Source organism: Phoca vitulina, unplaced genomic scaffold, assembly GCF_004348235.1.
Source record: "Phoca vitulina isolate PV1807 unplaced genomic scaffold, GSC_HSeal_1.0 scaffold7, whole genome shotgun sequence".
Lineage (NCBI taxonomy): Eukaryota > Metazoa > Chordata > Mammalia > Carnivora > Phocidae > Phoca > Phoca vitulina.
The window spans coordinates 21,486,697-21,506,897 of NW_022589710.1; the positions used below are offsets into that span (position 1 = coordinate 21,486,697).

The following is a 20,201-nucleotide window of genomic DNA, read 5'->3' on the forward strand; positions in this document are numbered from 1 at the left end:
GATGACGATCTTTTTATTTACATTAAATGAACTAGACTTTGCCTATGTCTATTGGTGTCTTTTAGTTGATTACATCCTGTGACATTAGAGACAACCATGTCAGTATTTATTTTCATCCACTATTACAGGATTGAATTTTTAAATCTTGTGCTGAACTTAATGTTTCCTATGGGACTTATTAAGAAGCAAAAAGGAAGAAGAAAGAAAAAAATTCACGCACTCATAGAATTCTGAAAGTTTGCATATTCTATGCAGTTGGAGATCCTGGTTCTTAAAACTTTAATTCGAAATTCCCTAGAATCAATGGGCTCCCTAACTTTTATTTGTATCAGAGCGTCCCCAGAGAGGTGTGAGCAGAGTGATACTAGTAGCCCTAACAGTTTTAGGAACACCAAAGCTTTGTGCCTAATTCCAGAGGAAGCACAGAACTCTGTGATTACCAACAAGAACAAAGTATTCCAAACTGTATCAGTTTCCTCTACGGTCCCTGGAAAGTTTTTTTTTTTTTTTTTTTTTTTTTTGAGAATTGAGGAGAAGTTTCTCTTTTTTAATTCTTTTCTCTTTTTTCTGTCTGGAACCTGTTTTCACATGAACCTCCTACCCATGAGCTTGTCATGGGCACAAAGACCAGAGAGGAAAAAGCAATACTAAACTGCTGAATAAAACTTGCTATCTAAAAGCTGTGTTATTTGGAAACAACAAACAAACTCATAATCAATTGGAAATCAGCCAAGGTATTTGACAGATTATCAGTTTGCATATATATAGGGCAAATAGCAAACTAGAATCTGAGTTTCTAAAGAATGGGGACAGGGAATGGTTAAGCAGTGCCCAGAACCTTGTTCCTCTCCACGCCCCCCCCCTCGCATAATTCAGTCACAAATGAACTTGGTATCAGTTCCAAACATAATCCTTCCATATCTCAATTATTCTTTCAAATTTAAAGTCAGTTAATCCAATTTGCCAACATCCTTAAATCTAATATAAAAAGAGACATTTTTGGATTAAATTCTATTTTCCATTTTCTGAGTTAGAGAGCCATAGGAAGGAAACAACATCATTGCTTATCAAAGTGTATAGTTTCATCTAATTCATTCATATTCTTAAAGACTTTGCCACCATGTATTTAACAAATTGTACATCAATTAAAACTTAGAGCAGCACTACTGGAGTTTGAAGAGATTGTGTTTAGTTTGCTGCTTCTCTTTTGGCACTATGTACCACCCACCATCCGAATTACCAGGGCATCCTCTAATAACCTAATGTCAAGCACAGCATTAAACTTTTTTTTTTTACATTTAGAAATTTAAGTTCTTTTAATACTAAAAGCAAATTCATAGTACACAATGTCTACAATTTTTTTTTTTTTTTTTGGTCAGAACTGTAACAGTGATTTCAATACAAATAATTGATCATATTTAACTCTCACAGTTAAACCATTTTCTGTTAAGAAAATCAAACAAAAATTCAGTACCTAATATTTGAATTATCTCAATATTACTAGATAATTATGTAATCTACTCTTACAACTTCAGATATGCAAACATAGCTTTTCAATGATTAGGTCTCCACAATTTAAGCAAAGGGATGCTTTGAAATAGGTGGATAATTTGGGCAAAGGGCATGCAAATGCCTAAAGTAGAAACAAGAACTGTGAAAATAAGAGAGTATGGTAATTGCAATTATTTCCCATCTCTACTTTGCCTCAGTGCACATGGCCAGTTTTTAACCATTAGATTTGTTGATTCTTTGGCATTAACCAACCATGTAATACCGTCATCATCACACACACACACACACACACACACACACACTGATACTGTTCTTTTCTATGAGTATCAGCTCAAGCAAGAGGCAGATTTAGGGAAAACTACAGTTTCAATTGGCTAGTGACAAGGTTAGAAACATTTTATCTTAATCCAATTCCAAAATCCACATCATTTTGCTAGCTGAATAACCGTATCCTTTCTTCCCTTGTCCCCCAATGGAACACATGGAAAAAAAAAATATTACTTACACTGCACAATGAGCTGCACCAAAGCTTCTCTTGGTTTCACGTTAAATCCATTGTACTGGCTGGTCTGACATCTGTACGTTCCTGACATTTCTCTCGATACATTCACAATCCTCAGTGTTCCGTCATAACTCTCCATTTGCATTGAGCCATCAGGCATTGCAACTTCTTTATCCGCTCTAGACCAGAGGATGATGGGTTTAGGTTTTCCAGTTACTTGACACTGCAGTTCTATTGTGTCCCCTTCTCTGGTGACCAGAGGTGATTTTTCCTGTGGAACAGTCAGATTGGGTGGAACTTGAAATGGGAAAAAGAAAATTTTTCAAGGTTAGTATAAACTGGTAAAGCATATTCAAACACAGAAAATCATAAGGAAACAATTTCTGCTGGTTGAAGAAGTGTGACAATTCAGATGACAAAAATAATAGAGACCCTGGGAATCAGTGGCACATACTCTCACTTAAAAGAATTCTGAATTGTTTTCCTACAACTCTCACAAATGAGGTCTTCAAACATTAGCAAAATAAATAAAGCATTAAATTGGAACATGAATGGTCAACATAAGAACAATCTACTCAATGACATGTCATTATCAGCCATTAACTGGGTTTTTAATATCTGCATTTCACAGAAGAGTGATCCTGCTTGCTGAAGGTAGGATTCAGCTTTTCAGTCTTGTTTCCTATGCTGTCCTCTCTTACCCAAGGATGCTAAAAGAAAGGGATAAGAGACATTATCAACTTAGCTGGCACGGTATACACAAGTAATAGGAAAAAGAAAAAGAAGAACCTCTGATATAAAATCATAAGTTTTGACTCTGGTACAGAAACTGTTGCCAAACTGCTAAAGGTTAGGGTTTGTTTTCTCCTTAATGGAAATGGAATGGAACAATCGACTTACAATGCCACACTCTGAGAATCCACTCACCATATTCTTCTCCTTGGACTTTTAATATTTTTTTAACATTTGGATTTCATGCAATTTCCTTTTAAGACCTTTTGAGGTCATTGTAAATAGTTTGTCATAATTTGCCTCTATTTCTGTAGAATTAATTCCAGGTGAACTTTCCAAAACATTTCAACGACGTAAGAATTGTAATTTTTTCAGGTAAAGCTAATTTCTGATTTTACTGAAGATATTTATGAGAGGTTCATTTTAATGGAAATTACTTTACTGAACTGGAGTATATTTATGTTAGGGTTTAGTGAAAAGCATGAACCACTAAGAGGCAAGTACTACCCGAAGTGTTTTATTACAAAGGGTATCACCTGTTCCCATTGAAGACTTTTATTTCTTATACAAATGTACATGAAATCCATTGTATTTGTGCAATAAAACATCTATCAAAAAAGTATGTATGGCTAACTTAGAACGCCAGAATAAGAATAACCAGAAATACTTGAATAATTCTATTCTTCTGATAAATGTCAGGTGCTCCGCTTGGAGGTAGTACTGCATATATGGATAAAAGGCAAAATTTTACTCTTACTTCTAGCATTACTGTGTTCCAGTGCCCAGGAACAAAAGCAAACATAATTTTTAAATTATTTTTCAACTTATGTTGAAATGTTATTGCTCTTATTACTCACAGAGAAAAATAAATTCAAGTCCAAAATGACAGGAGAGTTGATTATCTTGCTATTTAATTATCTTCGTGTCTATTTTTTCATTTAATTCCTTCATTTACTTCTTATTTTAAAAAACTAGTTATATAATGCATACATCTTAGAAATTAGAAATTATGAAACACCACCACCTTCTTGAAGTAGATACATACATTCCAGAATTTGACATTAAAATATATCTTTTAAAATGGTTACATTTCAAAAATCTACATAACTAATCTGATTAAATTATTAGCTTCTGTAAATATAAAAAAGTAAATGATTTAGTTAAATAATTTGTTCTTTTTGAAATGAACCACAAGGGAATGATACAATTCTAAGCAGCGGGATGGGGAAGAAGCTGTAATATTGACTCACCCTCCATGAGAAAGCATAAAGAACGACAGCAGTAACCTCTGCATTTAACATTAATTATGCCCCTACTATGTGCCAGGCATAATTAGAGGTTTTACATTTTCATTCCCTTGATAATCCTAAGGATCAAATATTTAATATTAAAATTTAACAAATGAGAACACTGAGAATAAGAGAGGACAAATGCTTTGATTTGAACAAAATTCAAATTGAGGCTAATTTACAGCAGGTGGCCAATATTGCGACATGCTCCCTACAGCAATCTCCAGTAAACTATGGTGTCTGGAATGAATAACTTGAGTTAGCACTGGACCTCCCTCCTCCTGATCATTACTGCTGTGCTCCCAGGGTCAAATTGGACCGATCTTCCCTGCCTATCTCTTGGTCACTCTATTAGGGACAATAAAAAAGAGCCAAGGTAGAAATGTGAAGGGGTAAATGACACATTCTTTGCAAATTATCTAATCTATTTTATATCTTATGTATCTTTATTTATCTTAAATACCTTTCTATCTATATTAGAATATTTCATATGTATGTTAAAATTGCTTATAAAATACCCCAGCCCAAATATATATCCAAATTCAGATAAATCTTTGTGAAAGAAATGAAAATAAATGATAAATTAAAAGATTATTTATTTAATGGAATGTTATTGTTTGAAATCTTTCTTCCTCATCTCTTCCAAAAACAAGCCACATGACCTTGAGGCCAACCTTAGTCCCTCTGAGCTTTAATTTCTTCATTTTTGAAACTAAGAATTTGTACTTTATGAGGTCCAAGGCTATTAATGTTCTGACTATAAAAACAAATAGTAGAATGTGAAGGACAGACATGGTGCTAAATGAAAGTGTTTATTTCCTGACTTAAAAAGATGACTATTCAAAGACCTCAATACTTTAGGCAATTCTAATAAAAAAAAAAGATGGTGGACTAGCTAAATAAATTTTTTGAGTTTAATCATGCTACGTAGTTTAAACAATTCCCTTTATACATTTATTTGTGTTATTTATTTAGGTAAACTTTCCTCCCTACATAATCAAAATTACAGAAATATAAGCCTCAGTTTTAATCTAGATTAAAATAAAAATAGATTTTTAAAATTAAATTAGCCCAGTTTTTGCTAAACAGCAAAGCCCAACTAAAATATAGTTTATTTACCATCTCTTCCATGAGGCTTTTAAAATCTTGGAATCAGAGTTAATCTTTCTTTGCATCTTTCTTGGTGAAGAAGACCTTATAACTTCTCAAAGTTTTGGTAGTTTCTCCCTCTCTCTCCACATTAAATTTTTCATTCTCTAGAATTCTGCAGGCAACTCTCTTAAATATTACTATAAATTTCCCTGTTAGGAGCTCTCATTTTTTTTTTTTTTTTTCTCACAGATTTCTCTCTCCTATATGTTGGTAATACAAATTCTAACTTTATCTCGAGGCTCTTTCAGTCTATGATTGCAGCTTAATTCTAATCTTTCAAATACCCAAACCTAAGTGCTATTTTTTCTTGACTTAGTTTGGTAGTTAATTATCAACACACCTCATCTGCTAACTGAAACCCATAGAGTTTTCTTTGTTTTACCATCTCCTCTTGCCCACCACTTCCAATCAGCTGCATTGGTTCCTCATTAAAATGTCTCTCATAACTGCCTATTTCTTTTCATGGCTATCGGTAGATTGCTTAGTAGAATTCATCATTTTCTCTTCTTGCAACACTAATAAGTAGTCTCTGTCATCAGTCTAATTATTCCAGCCTTCCTGCTACCCTGTCAGCTGCTTTATCATCTTAAATACAGTTTTGTTCATGTCACTATGAAAACTACAGTCCTCATCGAGAGTGCTCATCATAATACTATTTTAATTAAAAAAAAAACCCTGAAAACAGCCTGACAGATCCATTAAATAAATCATGGTACAGTCACACGATAAAATATGATGCAGCCTTTTAGATGATGATGTTATAGACTTACATCTATTGATAAAGATGCTCATATTGTTAAGAAAAGCACTTAGTGAATAGTATGAATAGCTATAACCACTATGATTAAGTGAGTAAAAGATGTTACTGAGCAATCCAAACAGTAGGATCAAGTTTTTATATAAAAAAGGACATATGATGATGAATGTTAGCAAGGAGCTTCTTTAAGGGAAGAAAACATATACTTTATATTGTTAGTATCCAGCACTCTATTTCACATGTGATAGGAACTCAGTAAAACATGTTACATTGAATGTACAAATGAAGACAGGGAGGCAATTGTGCACCGATTCAGGGAAGAGCAAGAGGCATATATGGGAAAAATATAGAGGAAAGGAAAACCCAGAAGAAACTATACGAAAACACTAACAGTGGTTCTCTCAGAGTGTGGGATTATTGATGAATTTTACTTTCTTTGTATATTTCCCTTTCTCTTTCACTCTTCTACCACATGTGCAATGCATATGAGCACGTTACAGGTTCCAAGAAGCCTGGAGAAACCTAAAATGGTAATGCAATCTATTTTCCAAAGCTCATCTGATAAAAACTCCACTTTTTAATAACACAAATGTATCACCTGGGCATGGTAACCTGGATGACACAGTCTGAGAAATGCTCACTCCCAGAACATTCATTCTCTTGCAGTTTCACTGACTGGTGAATCTCTGTGCTCTCGAACAAGTGCTTCTTTCCTATGTCCAACATATCTGGCCCTTGCTGACTTCTAGGAGCTCCTGCCTGCCTCATGTGCTGAGATTCAGTTCAAATATTACCACTTTTGTGATAACTGCCTAACCCCTAGACTGGGTTTGTTGCTCACTCTTCCTGGCCAAGTATTACACCCTGTACTTGTTTGACCTGTACTTTTGGCTTTGCCCTCTCTTTTCTCCCACATCTATATCCCTGACCAGACAGCTCCTTGAAGGCACAGAGCGCCTTCTCCCTCAGAGTGCAGAGTCACTCTACCTCTAAAGTGCCCTGCTTTCCTGCTTGGCACGAACAAGGAAGTCAGGAAATAATTGAAGAAGGAAGGGAGGGAGAGAGGGTGAGAAGAGTAAGAAGGTGAGGTAAAAAGCTGTGTATATAATAGAAATAAATATAAGAGACATAAATCGTAAAGATTTTAAAACCAAAGCAATAAATAGTGAAATGTAGTCCTTCAATAATTAGTAGCCCACAGAAGTAGCAGAATCTTCTGCAAAATATGTTGTTAGTATAGATTTCAGATGTGGTATATCTTGAGATGTGTGTGGGTGTATGAGAAAGTTGAGTCAAACAGGGACTCTTCCAGTTTTTCTTTTCTTTCGCCTTTCATTTAAAAATCCAAATAGATACAACTGAACATAATAAAAAAATAAATAAAAAAGAAGATATGATTTCTAAGCCCTTCAAAAAAAAAAAAAAAAAAAAACCCGAATAGATAAGCTGTAAATTAAAGGGAAAAAAAAGAAAGAACTAGCTTGAGGACATGCCATTTATCATTTGTCATGATGTTTTTACATCCTTTTTTTAAATCAATTAAATTATTTTTTCTTGAAATATTGTCTCCAGTGAAAGCATCAAACTAAGTAGAAAATTTTGAAATGTCTGCACCTTGTGAGATCCACATTTATCCATAGTGTACTCAGTAGAAAAAATTTCCTCCTGGTGAAAACACAAAGGTACATTTTATGACATATAGATTATACATACCCCGATTTTGATTTTTCTTATCTGAAATGCTACTTTAGAAGATGCTATAATCAGAGAAACTTGAAGAGCATGATATGACACCAAAGTTTCTCATTCCAAACATAAATACATAGACAAGTAATTTAAACTGGTTTTCTGTCAACATTTCCATTGTATCACAGACTGTGAAACAAAACAAATACAGAAAATTCAAATGTTTTTATTTCTTCATTGGGAAGGAAGCTGAGGAAATTTAATCTTTAGTCATTACTCAGAAAATGACTGGTCTATTTTCCTCACTCAAAAGAATGCAGGGGAGGGCGCCTGGGTGGCTCAGTCGGTTAAGCGGCTGCCTTCGGCTCAGGTCATGATCCCAGGGTCCTGGGATCGAGTCCCGCATCGGGCTCCCTGCTTTGCGGGGAGCCTGCTTCTCCCTCTCCATCTGCCTGCTTCTCTGCCTACTTGTGCTCTCTCTCATCTCTCTGTCAAATAAATAAATAAATAAAATCTTTAAAAAAAAAATAAAATAAAAAAAAAAAAAAAAAAAAAAAAAAGAATGCAGGGGAAAGTTAGTTCATCTGAACTGTATGAGAAAATATCATGCTGTCTAAAACAAAGACATCACAATATGCTTATTATGGACTTCCTGGCTTGAAACACATAACTATTTATAGTGGACTTTAATAGTAGATGTTGAAACGAACGATATATTTCTTTTAACATAAAAATTATAATAAAGTAAGTAATAAGTAGAATTTTCTCCAGAAGGACAACCAGACTCCCATTTTTAAGGATCCTAAACTAAGTATGGCATTAATTTAATTATACTTGAATTTTAGGGAGAAACAGTTTGTAACACCTATGTATGTTTTAAATTAAAATGTATAATCTCTATTTAAAACATAAATAAAAGACTTCAAAAAAAAGTGTGTTTATAAAAATGACCCCTAGAGGTCAGAATCCAGGAATTCTCAAGCTGACCAGATGTATATAAAGAAATGTAAAAAAGTAAGACTCAAGTAAATACTGAATTTGTAGATATAACTAATTTAAATGAACCAAATCTATTTTTTTTGGTAATCTTCAAAAACAACATGTAAATTTTAAAAACTTTTACAGACTGGATGTGAGTTTCATCCTTGGTGATCCTTGAGACTCCTAGGTTGGTAACATCCTTATTTCAGACCACATATTTTTAAAGAAAAGATATTCTATGACACTTGAGAGCTTTCTCAGTGTCCACATCAACAGTCCTCAATCTCTTTTTTGCTACCTCATTACAGATTAGCTTTGTAAGCATGAGACAGGCGCAAGGATATACTCAAATTTCGAAGTTTTGAAAAATCACAAAATAATTTTACATGGATGTAAAGAACGAAATAGTTTGCAATTGCAACAGTTACTGACTATTGACTTCTCATAATGGATTATGGATAAGGAAAAGACATTAGTTAAGTGAATTTGTCAGCATGCTTACTGTAACTACTCATTTTTCTTCCATTCAAAAAAAGTATATGCAATATAAGTGAGAATAATATCATTACTCTAATCCATATTTTAAAATCTCCATACACTATTTTTGGAAATATTCTAATCTAATCTAAACCTCACAGCAGATACTAACACACAAGTAAGAGTGGGAATACTGCCTTGAGACATGAAACATAAGGATGTGATGTTCTGTGGCCACTGGGGAGTATTCATATGACTAAGGGAAATTCGAGAATTTCCTTCCACTTAAAAATAATTCCAATCCAAGCCAGCAAAACACTTTTAAAACTAATAAGCTTGACCCATCTTCTTAACTAATATGTGTCAATTAAGATATTTAGTAAGGTGTGCTTAAAAGATTTTCCAGGTGACAAAAGAAATCCAGCATGCTAAAGGTTTCTCACTTATGAATGAACCTGCCAATATTTGCTTCCTTTTAGGGACCATGACGGTAACATAAAATGTTTGATGAAAGACAGCAACACTCTATAGCTCATTTCTCATGAAAGGAATAGGAATCCCCAAATGGGTACTTATTGGAAACAATTCCTATTTTGTAAAATCACAGAGATAGATAATATGGTGAATTATGTGATATGTAGCACATAGAATGTTTTCATAGTTGTTTGAAAACATGCCAAACTTCTCTGAGCCAGAGGTTAATATGTAATGTAATATAAATATGCTGAATGCTTCCTTCTGGGTTATTTTTCCTCTTACAAATGAATTACTAAAATGTAATTGATTAATGTCTCCCCTCCTAAAAAGTTCTTCCCCTTTCTGCATTCATCTTTAGTAAAATCCTGTCATTCCACCATTCAGGTATCTTCAGTAGTTTTTGTGTTCTAGGATAGAGGTCTAAATCCCATTGCTTGTTTTCCTTCTTACCTGCCAAACTTTATTAAGCTACAGTGTTTCTGTGAAAAGTTCTCTATTGGATTTAGGCAGGTCTTTGGGTTCTCCTAACATTTTTGGCTCATTCCCTTCCTTCCTCCTTCTCTCCAGAAATTACTCTCATAATACCCTTCCAATCATTCCCCATTGTTTTAAGGCCCAATTTAACTTTCCAGTGTCCTTAAGTCTTCTTGAATTCTGTATCTTTTGATTATTCTCCACGTCTCTGATCACAGCATATCTAATTTATCCTACAGATGCCAGGACAAAATGCCCTCTCCCTTACAAATGTAGCTCAAATGTCCTGAGGTCAGCACCACGTTTTATCTATTTCCTTGGTACCTGCCACACCATGTGACATTTTAAAGTATTTCAGAGGTGCTTGATAAATTCTTGATGGATGGATGGAGCACTAATTCAGAAATGGGAAGAATTTAAGAAAACAAAGTGAGAAAACCATTGATGAAGAATCACCTCTTGATTATCCAAAGCTTAATTATAAAGTATATGAATTTCAAGATCTTTTTTTTTTTCACACACGAACTCTATTTTTTAATTAGAAAAGCCACAAAAAAACCAATTGGTTTCTTTAAAGTTAGCAATTCGACTAGATTTTAATTTGGTCACAGTAATGATACAGGGAGTAAAATATCAGAAGCATTTAGTAGTATTGTGGAATTTATCCATACTATCTATGGCTTTCCTCTATTAGCAGTAAAGAAGAGGCTATTTGGCTCTATACAACAGAATGTCCACGGGGACCCATATTCTAAGACTTGCATTACTTATAGTCTTGTGGGTAAATGATATATGAAACAGGCACTTATTTTTAAACATTTCCTTACACCAGATGGTGAGCCTACTGTTTTTGTCCATGATATGAATACGCATAAATAGTTCTATCACACTGTAAATAAAAACTGCCCTTTTTTTTTAGTTTTGCACTAACACGCAATTTTTTCTTTTCCTGACTCACCTATAATAAGTCAGGAGATGCAAATAAAACAGAATTGACAATTATTTCACAAATCTGGCAATAAAACAGGAAGAAAGCACGTATTAAAAACCAGCTTGAGATTGAAATACCACAGCATTTGCATTTGGAAATTCTATGGGGGAATGTACATGCATCCAGACACACATATACACTGCTTATTTTTGAAAGACTTGTAAAAAATCTTATTACAATGGCTTTGTTAGTTATTTGAAACATATGGGGAGAGGCAGGATCTTGGAAGGTAGCAACTCTGGAGGGTTTAGTATTGGAAGATGGGGGACACGCAGTGCCTTTCAATCAGGAAAACAACTCTGGCAGGCAACAGTGTGGCTGTTCCAACTTCCCTCTCCCAGCAGGTGCTGCTATGGCACAAGAATAGTCTCTGAGGGATTCAACAGAACACAAAGTGTAAGATGAAAGAACAAAATAGAAAATCATTCTCTAAGTGGCATTCATATTTTCCCTGCTACATAAGCTACAAGGCCAGTTGCAAAGAAACACAGGTTCCATTCTTGCTGCCTCAGAAATACATAAGTGAATGGGAACTGAAGCGAAGGGCTGCTTATGTAGCATTTGGTTAAATGCAGTATTTAAGTATCTGGCATTGTTAGGATCTTCGTGTAATTTGCTTTTCCGGCTTGAGCTTCGAAGAAAATATCTTCTAGAATCATTAAGATAAGTTTGTATCAAGAAGAGAATTTTCTACTTACCTCTTTGGAGAAAGACATGAAAGGATACCTTTTTTTTTTTCTGTTTTTAATTTCCCTTCCCTGACTTACTGTATGTGTTTCTCAAGCACTGAAATATAGAAATAACTGGCCACTGATTAAGTATATAAAGTCTCTCATGTAGAAAACCTTTAAAAAAAACTAAATTAAGAAAAAACAGGAGCAAGATAGTTCTGCTTGCTAGTCACTCAAATTATGCTAAAATTTTAGCAAGGTAGGAGTCTGGACTAGCCTGAGAATGTTGGAAGAAATATGGACTGCAAAAGAAGCACTTACTTTTTTTCTGTAATAAGAAAGGAGGTATTATAAGAGTTAAAACATCAAATAAAGTACTAAGATCTTTACTAAAATATGACTAGGTTATCTGATGAAGAGATAATCAATCTATAACCGTTTCTGGGAAGTAGGGGACTAATTCTTCAACTCAACTTTCTATTATTCAAATTCCCTTTCATTTTTGGTAGGTGTTTTTTTAAATAATGCAGAGTAAAGCTGGAAAACGACAGTTACTTGGGTATAAGCAATCGATTAAGAATTTCAACTTTAGAAGTTGAACACTGCATTCTAAACATTTGTTATAGAAACTAAAAATAACAAGCAGGAGAGAGTGCTATAAAATTAACTCAGAGATCATCAATTTCCTGTAATTCTTATATTCTGTAACATATTTGTGTCCTTGCCTACTTGCTCTTAAAATGGTTTATCCAAATACATTTATATGTGTGCACTATCCCTTAAATCAATAGCAAACATCCTGGGAATAACAAAAGCAGCACTGCATGTCTGAAAACTTATGTGTTATTTTAGAACTAACACCAGTTCATTTTAGCACACCTTTTAGAGCCCCTTCAATAGATAAATATCCTTAAGACTAAGGGCAAGAGAGATAAATTAGGCCATTCACTACCTTCAAAAAGTGCACTATGCATTATGGAAACAGATAAATAGGGAGGATTCTTTGTAACTGGTAATTGCTCATAATTATTTTGAAATCAGAAGCCCCCTTTTAGTGGACATGGAGAGTTTGAAAGAGTTCTAAGTGTACAAGATTAGAAATCTTACTGGGGCTAAACCCAGCTCACTTTCCAGCTGTGCAATTTTGGGTCATCTTAATCTGTTCTCTTAATCTGCATACAAGGCTGATGAAAAGATTTTAATGATAATTTAGGATACAATGGTATAATGCACATTAGAGTATCCCCTGAACTGTGAAGTACTTTGAATTGTGTAATACACTTGTAAAGAACAAGGTTCAGGTGTGCAGCCTAAATTCAGATCCTAGCTACCACCTAGCAGGTGCATGACCTTCAGAAAGCTCTCTAACCTATGTCTCTCAGTTTTCTCTAAATCAAGTGAGCGTAATAATAGCAACTTTACATTTTTTAAGAGTAAACAGTATAATATACATAAAATATTGAGCACAAGGTCTAGCATATAGTAAATACTCAATATATGTTAATTATTATGTTTTTTTATCATTGCCTTTTATTGGTGAGATATCAATGATCTCACCAATAAAGGTCTTGCTTTATTTATACCCATAACATCTCAAGTATTGAACATGGGTACATCCAGGGCCAAAGAAATATTTTGTTATGTTTATTATATTATATTATATTATATTATATTATATTATATTATATATGTATATATGTACATATACATACACACACATATGTATAAATAAACCTTACATTGCCATTGTCAGTTGTGTGGGAGATATATATATATATATATATCTGCATTTCTTTTGTTCTTTTCCTGGAAAAGATCAAGACCATTGGATATATATTCATTTCAGATGAGAATAGTATTTGAAGAAGATAGCATTTTAGAAAGGACAGGAATGAACTTTAAAAAATCTGAATAGAGGTCTCCCCCACTGACATCCAAGGAAAGAAGGTCGCAAATTTCTTTCATCAGACACAATAATTTGATCTGTGTGTTTGGATATTATCCTAAAATGGCACATAATACAGATATCCCAGCTCTCAATCTGCTTCTATGAAGTAAAGAGGTTTAGACATTCCGAAATACATCTATTCCTCCCTTATGAGGATGACAAAATGTCAGTGCTGTCCATTTTCACAAAGGTCAGGGTGTTGCCATGAAAACCATGGACTGGTAAGTAAAAAGGAGCTGTCTGATCATGTTAATTATGTGATTGCTTTCCTGTGGATGAAGGAATTCTAAATTAAAAGGATGATAAGCTATAAATTATATATCAAATGCATTTTATGAAAGCATAGCAAAAGAAAGATGCTTTAAAGCAATCCACAATTTATTTTACTTTCTAGAGCAACTGTTGCTCACAGTGGTAAACTCTTCAATGCAGAATGGCTAGAAAAATCAATTTGCTTCTATAATAAAAAGGCCATTTGTCTACTTGTAGAATCCATGTGACATTGTTAGGCCCCTTATAAATGATCACTCTGGACAATGCTTGTGGTTTACAAATTCCCTAATTACACCACTGATTATGTATCACTGAATATGCCTTATCCTGTGGAAATAGACACTACTGCCATTTTAATAAACATTTTGACATAAAATGAAGCTGGCTCTTTCACGCTTTGTCAAGAGCAAAATGAAACAATCAGTGAACACAATGTTCCATCAACAGATCAAGGCCACATGTTCTTTAGGGCAAATGAGGTTTAATTAACAGATCTGTTAGTAGGTAACTAACTGGTCAATTAAAAAATAGGAAGAGGGTTTTTTTTATAACACATGAATACTTTATTAACAGATACTCTACCAATGCATGATTGCATTTTATGGTCCCTTCTGCCAGTCTGTAGAAGTACAGAATGATACAATAAAAATATGAGCCTAATTTTAAAAACACATAAAAACTCATATAATGCCATTGATTGGAATGATACATAACTCATTCTGAATGAATATGTGAGTGTGAATAGAGTTTAGTAGCATTTTATTAATATGGTTTTACATTGCATTTTATTCCCAAGCAAGGATATTTCTGCTTAAATGTCAACTAAATATATTTTGTTTACAAGTATTATTTAGACAGACTTGGTGAAAGTGGACTTATGTTTCCTTTATAGTGGACTGTAATTCATACTAAATGCATTTTAGATGCAGACATTTGAACTGCCTGTCATTTTATTATTTCTACTTCACGTATTTAAATTACCAGTATATTTCATGTTGTACATAGCACCTTTCTTTAAAGTGCAATGTTAAAAAAATAAAGAAGATAGCAGGAAGGGAAAAATGAAGGGGGGGAAATCGGAGGGGGAGATGAACCATGAGAGACTATGGACTCTGAGAAACAAACTGAGGGTTCTAGAGGGTAGGGGGCGGGAGGATGGGTTAGCCTGGTGATGGGTATTAAAGAGGGCACGTTCTGCGTGGAGCACTGGTGTTATATGCAAACAATGAATCATGGGACACTACATCAAAAACTAATGATGTAATGTATGGTGATTAACATAACAATAAAATTAAATTAAAAAAAATAAAGTGCAATGATATGCTTCACATTTCATGTCTTTTTAATCTAGTCATCACTCAGAGAACATCTCTAAAATTTGGGAAGTCCTGACGTATTTGCCTGTTAGGCACTTGAGGGCAGCCCAGTGTCCTTAGTTCTGTGGTGTCCCTACAAATACTGTCACGTCCCCTTTTTCTAATGCTTTCAGTCCTGATCCTAAGCTGCTGCTTAGGCTGACTTTCACCCAACAGGTCTTCTTAGGCCCTAATTGCTTAGTCAAAGATGTATTTGAAAGGCAGACACAATATGATTTGAGAATTGTGAGATGAATTCACTCATCAAAAATACCTTTCTCGCACTTTATCTCAGGAGCCTGAAATCTCATTATGCATGCTTCATTCCATTGAGAGGCTGTGTGTTTTCTATAAAGGACCTGGGTTCTACAGCCAGAAATGACCTATGTTCAACACCTTACTGCACTTCTTAGAAACTCTGAGGCCTACTACAGTTACTTATGCTTTCTAAAGTTCAAGTTTCTCATCTGTAAAATGAGTATATTCACAGTAGTACCTACTTCAAATGGTGTTCTGAGGATTCAGTGAAGTTCTCACTTTAAAGTGTTTAGCCCAGGGGCGCCTGGTGGCTCAGTCGGTTAAGCGTTTGACTTTGTCTCAGGTTATGATCTCAGGGTCCTGGCGTCGAGCCCAGAGAGGACCCCCACATCAAGCCCTGCATGGAGCTCCCCACTCAGGAGGGAGTCTGCTTGTCCCTCTCCCTCTGCCCCTGCCCCTGCTTGTGCTCTCTCTCTCTCTCTCAAATAAATAAAATCTTAAAAAAAAAGTGTTTAGCCCAGCAACTGGAATATAAAAAGCACTCCAAACATCTTAGATTATTGTGTTTTTTTTTTTTTTTTGTAAGTAGGTATTCAATGTTATGTGCTCTATAATTTACTTTGAATCTTCAGCGTACGGTAAAGCTTTGTTTCTTAAATTTTGTGTGGTTAGATAATGTGTTGTTACTTTTGAGGCTGCATGCTGACATTCATGCATTTCTCTGTGATTTTGTTATGCTGTAATAAAATTAAAAATAAATGCTTCACCATAAACAATGTGATCTATGTTTGTGTGCCGTAAGTTTTAATGTATATCCTAGGGTTACCATTAATATTTAAACTATGCCACTCAGCCCCCAGATGTGGTTAAGTAGTATTTTAAAGACCCAACCCCTGGGGGCGCCTGAGTGGCTCAGATGGTTAAGTGTCTGCCTTCGGCTCAGGTCATGATCCCAGGGTCCTGGGATCGAGTCCCGCATCGGGCTCCCTGCTAGGCGGGGAGCCTGCTTCTCCCTCTGCCTCTGCCTCTCTCTCTCTCTCTCTCTCTCTGACTCTCATGAATAAATAAATGAAACATTTAAAAAAAAAAAAAAAAAAGACCCAACCCCTGGGTCCACCCTTCTCAGGAAGATAGGATAAGTATAATTATGTTGAGCAGCATGAGAGGATTTTTAACCTAGCATAACATTGAAAGTGGTTTCTTTGGTGAAATGAATACTCTTCAAGCTATGTGCCTTGGTTGGAATAGGGTAAGGCCTCACTCCGCTTTTGTGCCTGGAATATAAGACTGGTAAATGGGACCTAACATCCTAACACTCTTTGGAGTGGTGTTCTCAGAGTAGGGGAGAATGTTGTGTTCTGTCATCCACAGAGGGCATGGTCACATGATCCAACTAGAATGTTACCTGAATCCCTCTGGAATATTTTAAGACCTGCCTTTAATGATTCTTTCATGCAAAACCCTTGTCAAAGAGTATAACTGAATTCAGAATCACTGAGAAATATCCATTTGTGATATATAACATTGCACAGCATGCTGCAAGCTCTTATACTGGATTTTGAATCTGAGATTGTAAGCTTAAATCAGCATGTGCCTCTAGGAAATAAGCAAGTACTTCTGGGGCCCATTTCCCTCTCTATAAAATGAAAGGTATTAGGTAATCGAGAAGTGTCCTCAATATTTAAAAACTATGCCAGTAAATCAGACATTTAGAAATATTTTAAAAATGATTTACAAAGTAGGTGTCTGGGGACCTGCCCCAATAATCTTTTATTTTAAAAATAGATATTCATAATTCATAAATATCCCAAAATCACATCACCAAAATTCCAGTTGTAATGATTTTCTAAATTTATTTAATCTCTTTCCTAACTTCACTGATATGCCACAATGAAGGATGAGAAATTAAGACTATGAAAATTAATGAGGTCCTTTTACTAACAAAATATATTCATTTGTAAGCATATTCTTTAGGGAAAGTTCTTTGCATTAATGGTAATTCTAATTTCTATTTTGGAGCTCTTGAAAGAAATAGCTTTGATGTAAAACATTCTAAACTGTAAAATGAAACCCACATACTACAAACAAAATTAAATCACTAAAATAATTGTTCTAGCTGATGCCAAAAGATCTAGGATTCTAGAGCTTCTGTTCCACAAGAGCAAAATGGTGAGCAAACTATTAAGTCTATGGATCTAGTCTCCATGGCTATTTCTATTCATTTCTCTGTTCCTCAGTTGATAATGGTAAATTGGTAGTGTCATCTACAAACATAAAATTCTGAAGTGTGATCATAATTACATAAATAGTACATATAATGTTACTTCCCACAATTCTCTTCTCCTATAGGCAAAAGATCCAGAGTGAGTTTTGGTAGTATAGCTTTAAATAACATATCCTAATTTATATTCCACCCTTAAATAAAAATTTGATGGGAAACATTTATTGTTCTTCAGTTAATGACTATATTGTCATAAGATTTTCTTTAACTGTAGTAAATTATTGATAGTTATAGTTTTAAATGCAAATTATGAAACTAATTAATGGTGTTCAGTCCTCATTAGATTAGAGAAACTTATATTTAGTAATTTAAAATTCAAATAGTTCCAATGTCCCCATTGCTTGCATTTTAAAAGGATGAAGAGTATAGGAAGCATAAGTTGGGTATTCTTTCGTATTTCTCATTGACCTGTTCTTATCTTAATGTAATCCAGGAATTTCAAAAAGTGTTTAACTTTCCCAAATGAAGAAAATACTCAACACATAGAATAGTAATTATACAATAGCTAGTTGACTACTGTTAAACTATAACCTGTAAGGTAGAAACTTTGTTTTGACTTTTGGGGGAAAGAAGGGCATTTTAAGATGAATAATTGGAGGAAAACTATGAATCCAATGTTATTTCCATAATTACAGAGATTCAATTTTATGTGAGAAAATTCTAATTACAAACATGATTAATGTTTATTGAACTATTATAGAAAATAGGAAATTAATTAAATGCAGCAAATCTTTGCATTTATGTCCTCCCAAAAAAATAAATAGCAAAAACACTGATACAATTCATGCTTCTCAAAACAACTTATAACTTACTAATAAGGCCAACTAAAACCATTTCAAATATTCCTTATCACTCCTTTAAATTATCTTATTGCAAAGAGAATTAGTGTAAATGTTACTTTCTATAAATCTCTCTCTCTCTCTCCCCCTCCATTCCACCCTTCCTCTCTCCCTCCCTCAATCCACAATCCTTTCACTTGAAGGAAAATAAGAGTTGCTTCCATTATCAAAATCCATGCATCATTATTAAAGTATCTGGGACAAATATAATCTTTCACAAGCCTCTTCATGATGATGAAGAGGTATTAAATGCCCTAAAGATGCTGCAAATACATACGTTTTCCCCTGGATATTCCCTTGTTCCACACAAATTGAGGCGCTCTTTTCCCTTGATTTCCATTGACCACTCTTTTTCTCATTTTCTTCATGGTTTTTGCTTTTTTCCAACATTTCCTTGGATATCTTTTATCTTTGCTTTATAATCTCTCCTTGGGTAAGATCATCTACTTCTAATTAATGCAACTGCTTGTGAAATCATGTTTTACTCATGACCTTTCTCCTGGTCATCAAACTTGATTTTTTAATTGGTCACCAGGAACACAAGGATGTCTTACCAACCCCTCAGCTATAAATAGTCCCAAATCAATTTGTCCTCTTAAATCTCTCCCACAACCAAAAATCTTTTACTCAGAACATGGCATTACCATATTCTAAGAACTTGGGTATAACATTTTGGAATCACAGAAGCACAATATACTTTGGAAGGGATAGAAGAACTTATAGAAGCAAATAGTTTTCCACTATGTGTGTTTAATACCATTTGCACATATATGTGTGTGAATTTGGGTCAGAATCTTTGTCCTAATATAATCTTACATAGAAGTCCTAATATAAGAGAGATAAAGGCTTAGCTCTGAATGAAGTTGAAAAAAAAAGAAGTGGGGCGTAAATTCTCTCTGGTTATTTACTGTACCTCTGCAGTGCAGTAGCCCTTGAAAATATTTCTCCCAAATCCCTAGTTGTCATTAGAACACCATTTAAAAACCACTTACCCAGTTGATCCCTTTATTCTACTGATGAAAAATTTTGAGGTGCAGACAGACCTAAGGTCATAAAGCTATTAAGTGGTAAAAATGGGTCTGGCCCTAAGTCCATGGCCCTAAGTCCATGAGCTCTGGACATGCTCATAACATACACTGCCTGAGGTCAGTCAGGCTCTCTTACACTGACTGGAGACCATTGGCCACTGACTAAACTGCCCTTAACGGGAGAGGTTATGAGGGCTCCTCAGTGCCTCATCTGATTCCTATCAATCTCTTCAGCTGAATAAATAGTCCTCCCTTCACCCCTCCAATCTGTACTTTTTTTTTAAATGTTCCTTTTTTCCATTCTATTTCCTCAAACTCTTCCTTAAAAATATTCCAAAGCTATAATGGAGAGATAAGGAATCTAAGATGCAGAGGCTTACTGACTCCTCAGATGACATTCCTGAGTGAAGCTCCTTCTTTTTCTATTACCTAAGTCTTCTGTTATCTTTCCTTATCTCAGGACACATCCACAGAGGATTGCCTATCCCCATCCCCACTGCCTTATCACTTCCTAATAA

At 34.6% G+C, this 20,201-nt stretch overlaps 1 protein-coding gene across 1 annotated transcript in view; it reads right to left on the reverse strand.

Moving 5' to 3' along the window:
* The window catches only part of MDGA2 (MAM domain containing glycosylphosphatidylinositol anchor 2), a 796,100-nt gene that overhangs the window by 189,024 nt on the left and 586,875 nt on the right, over nucleotides 1-20,201 (reverse strand). The window contains exon 8 of the mRNA XM_032405031.1: nucleotides 2,018-2,311. Coding sequence (XP_032260922.1) covers nucleotides 2,018-2,311 — 294 coding nt within the window. The remainder of the gene's footprint in view (nucleotides 1-2,017; nucleotides 2,312-20,201) is intronic.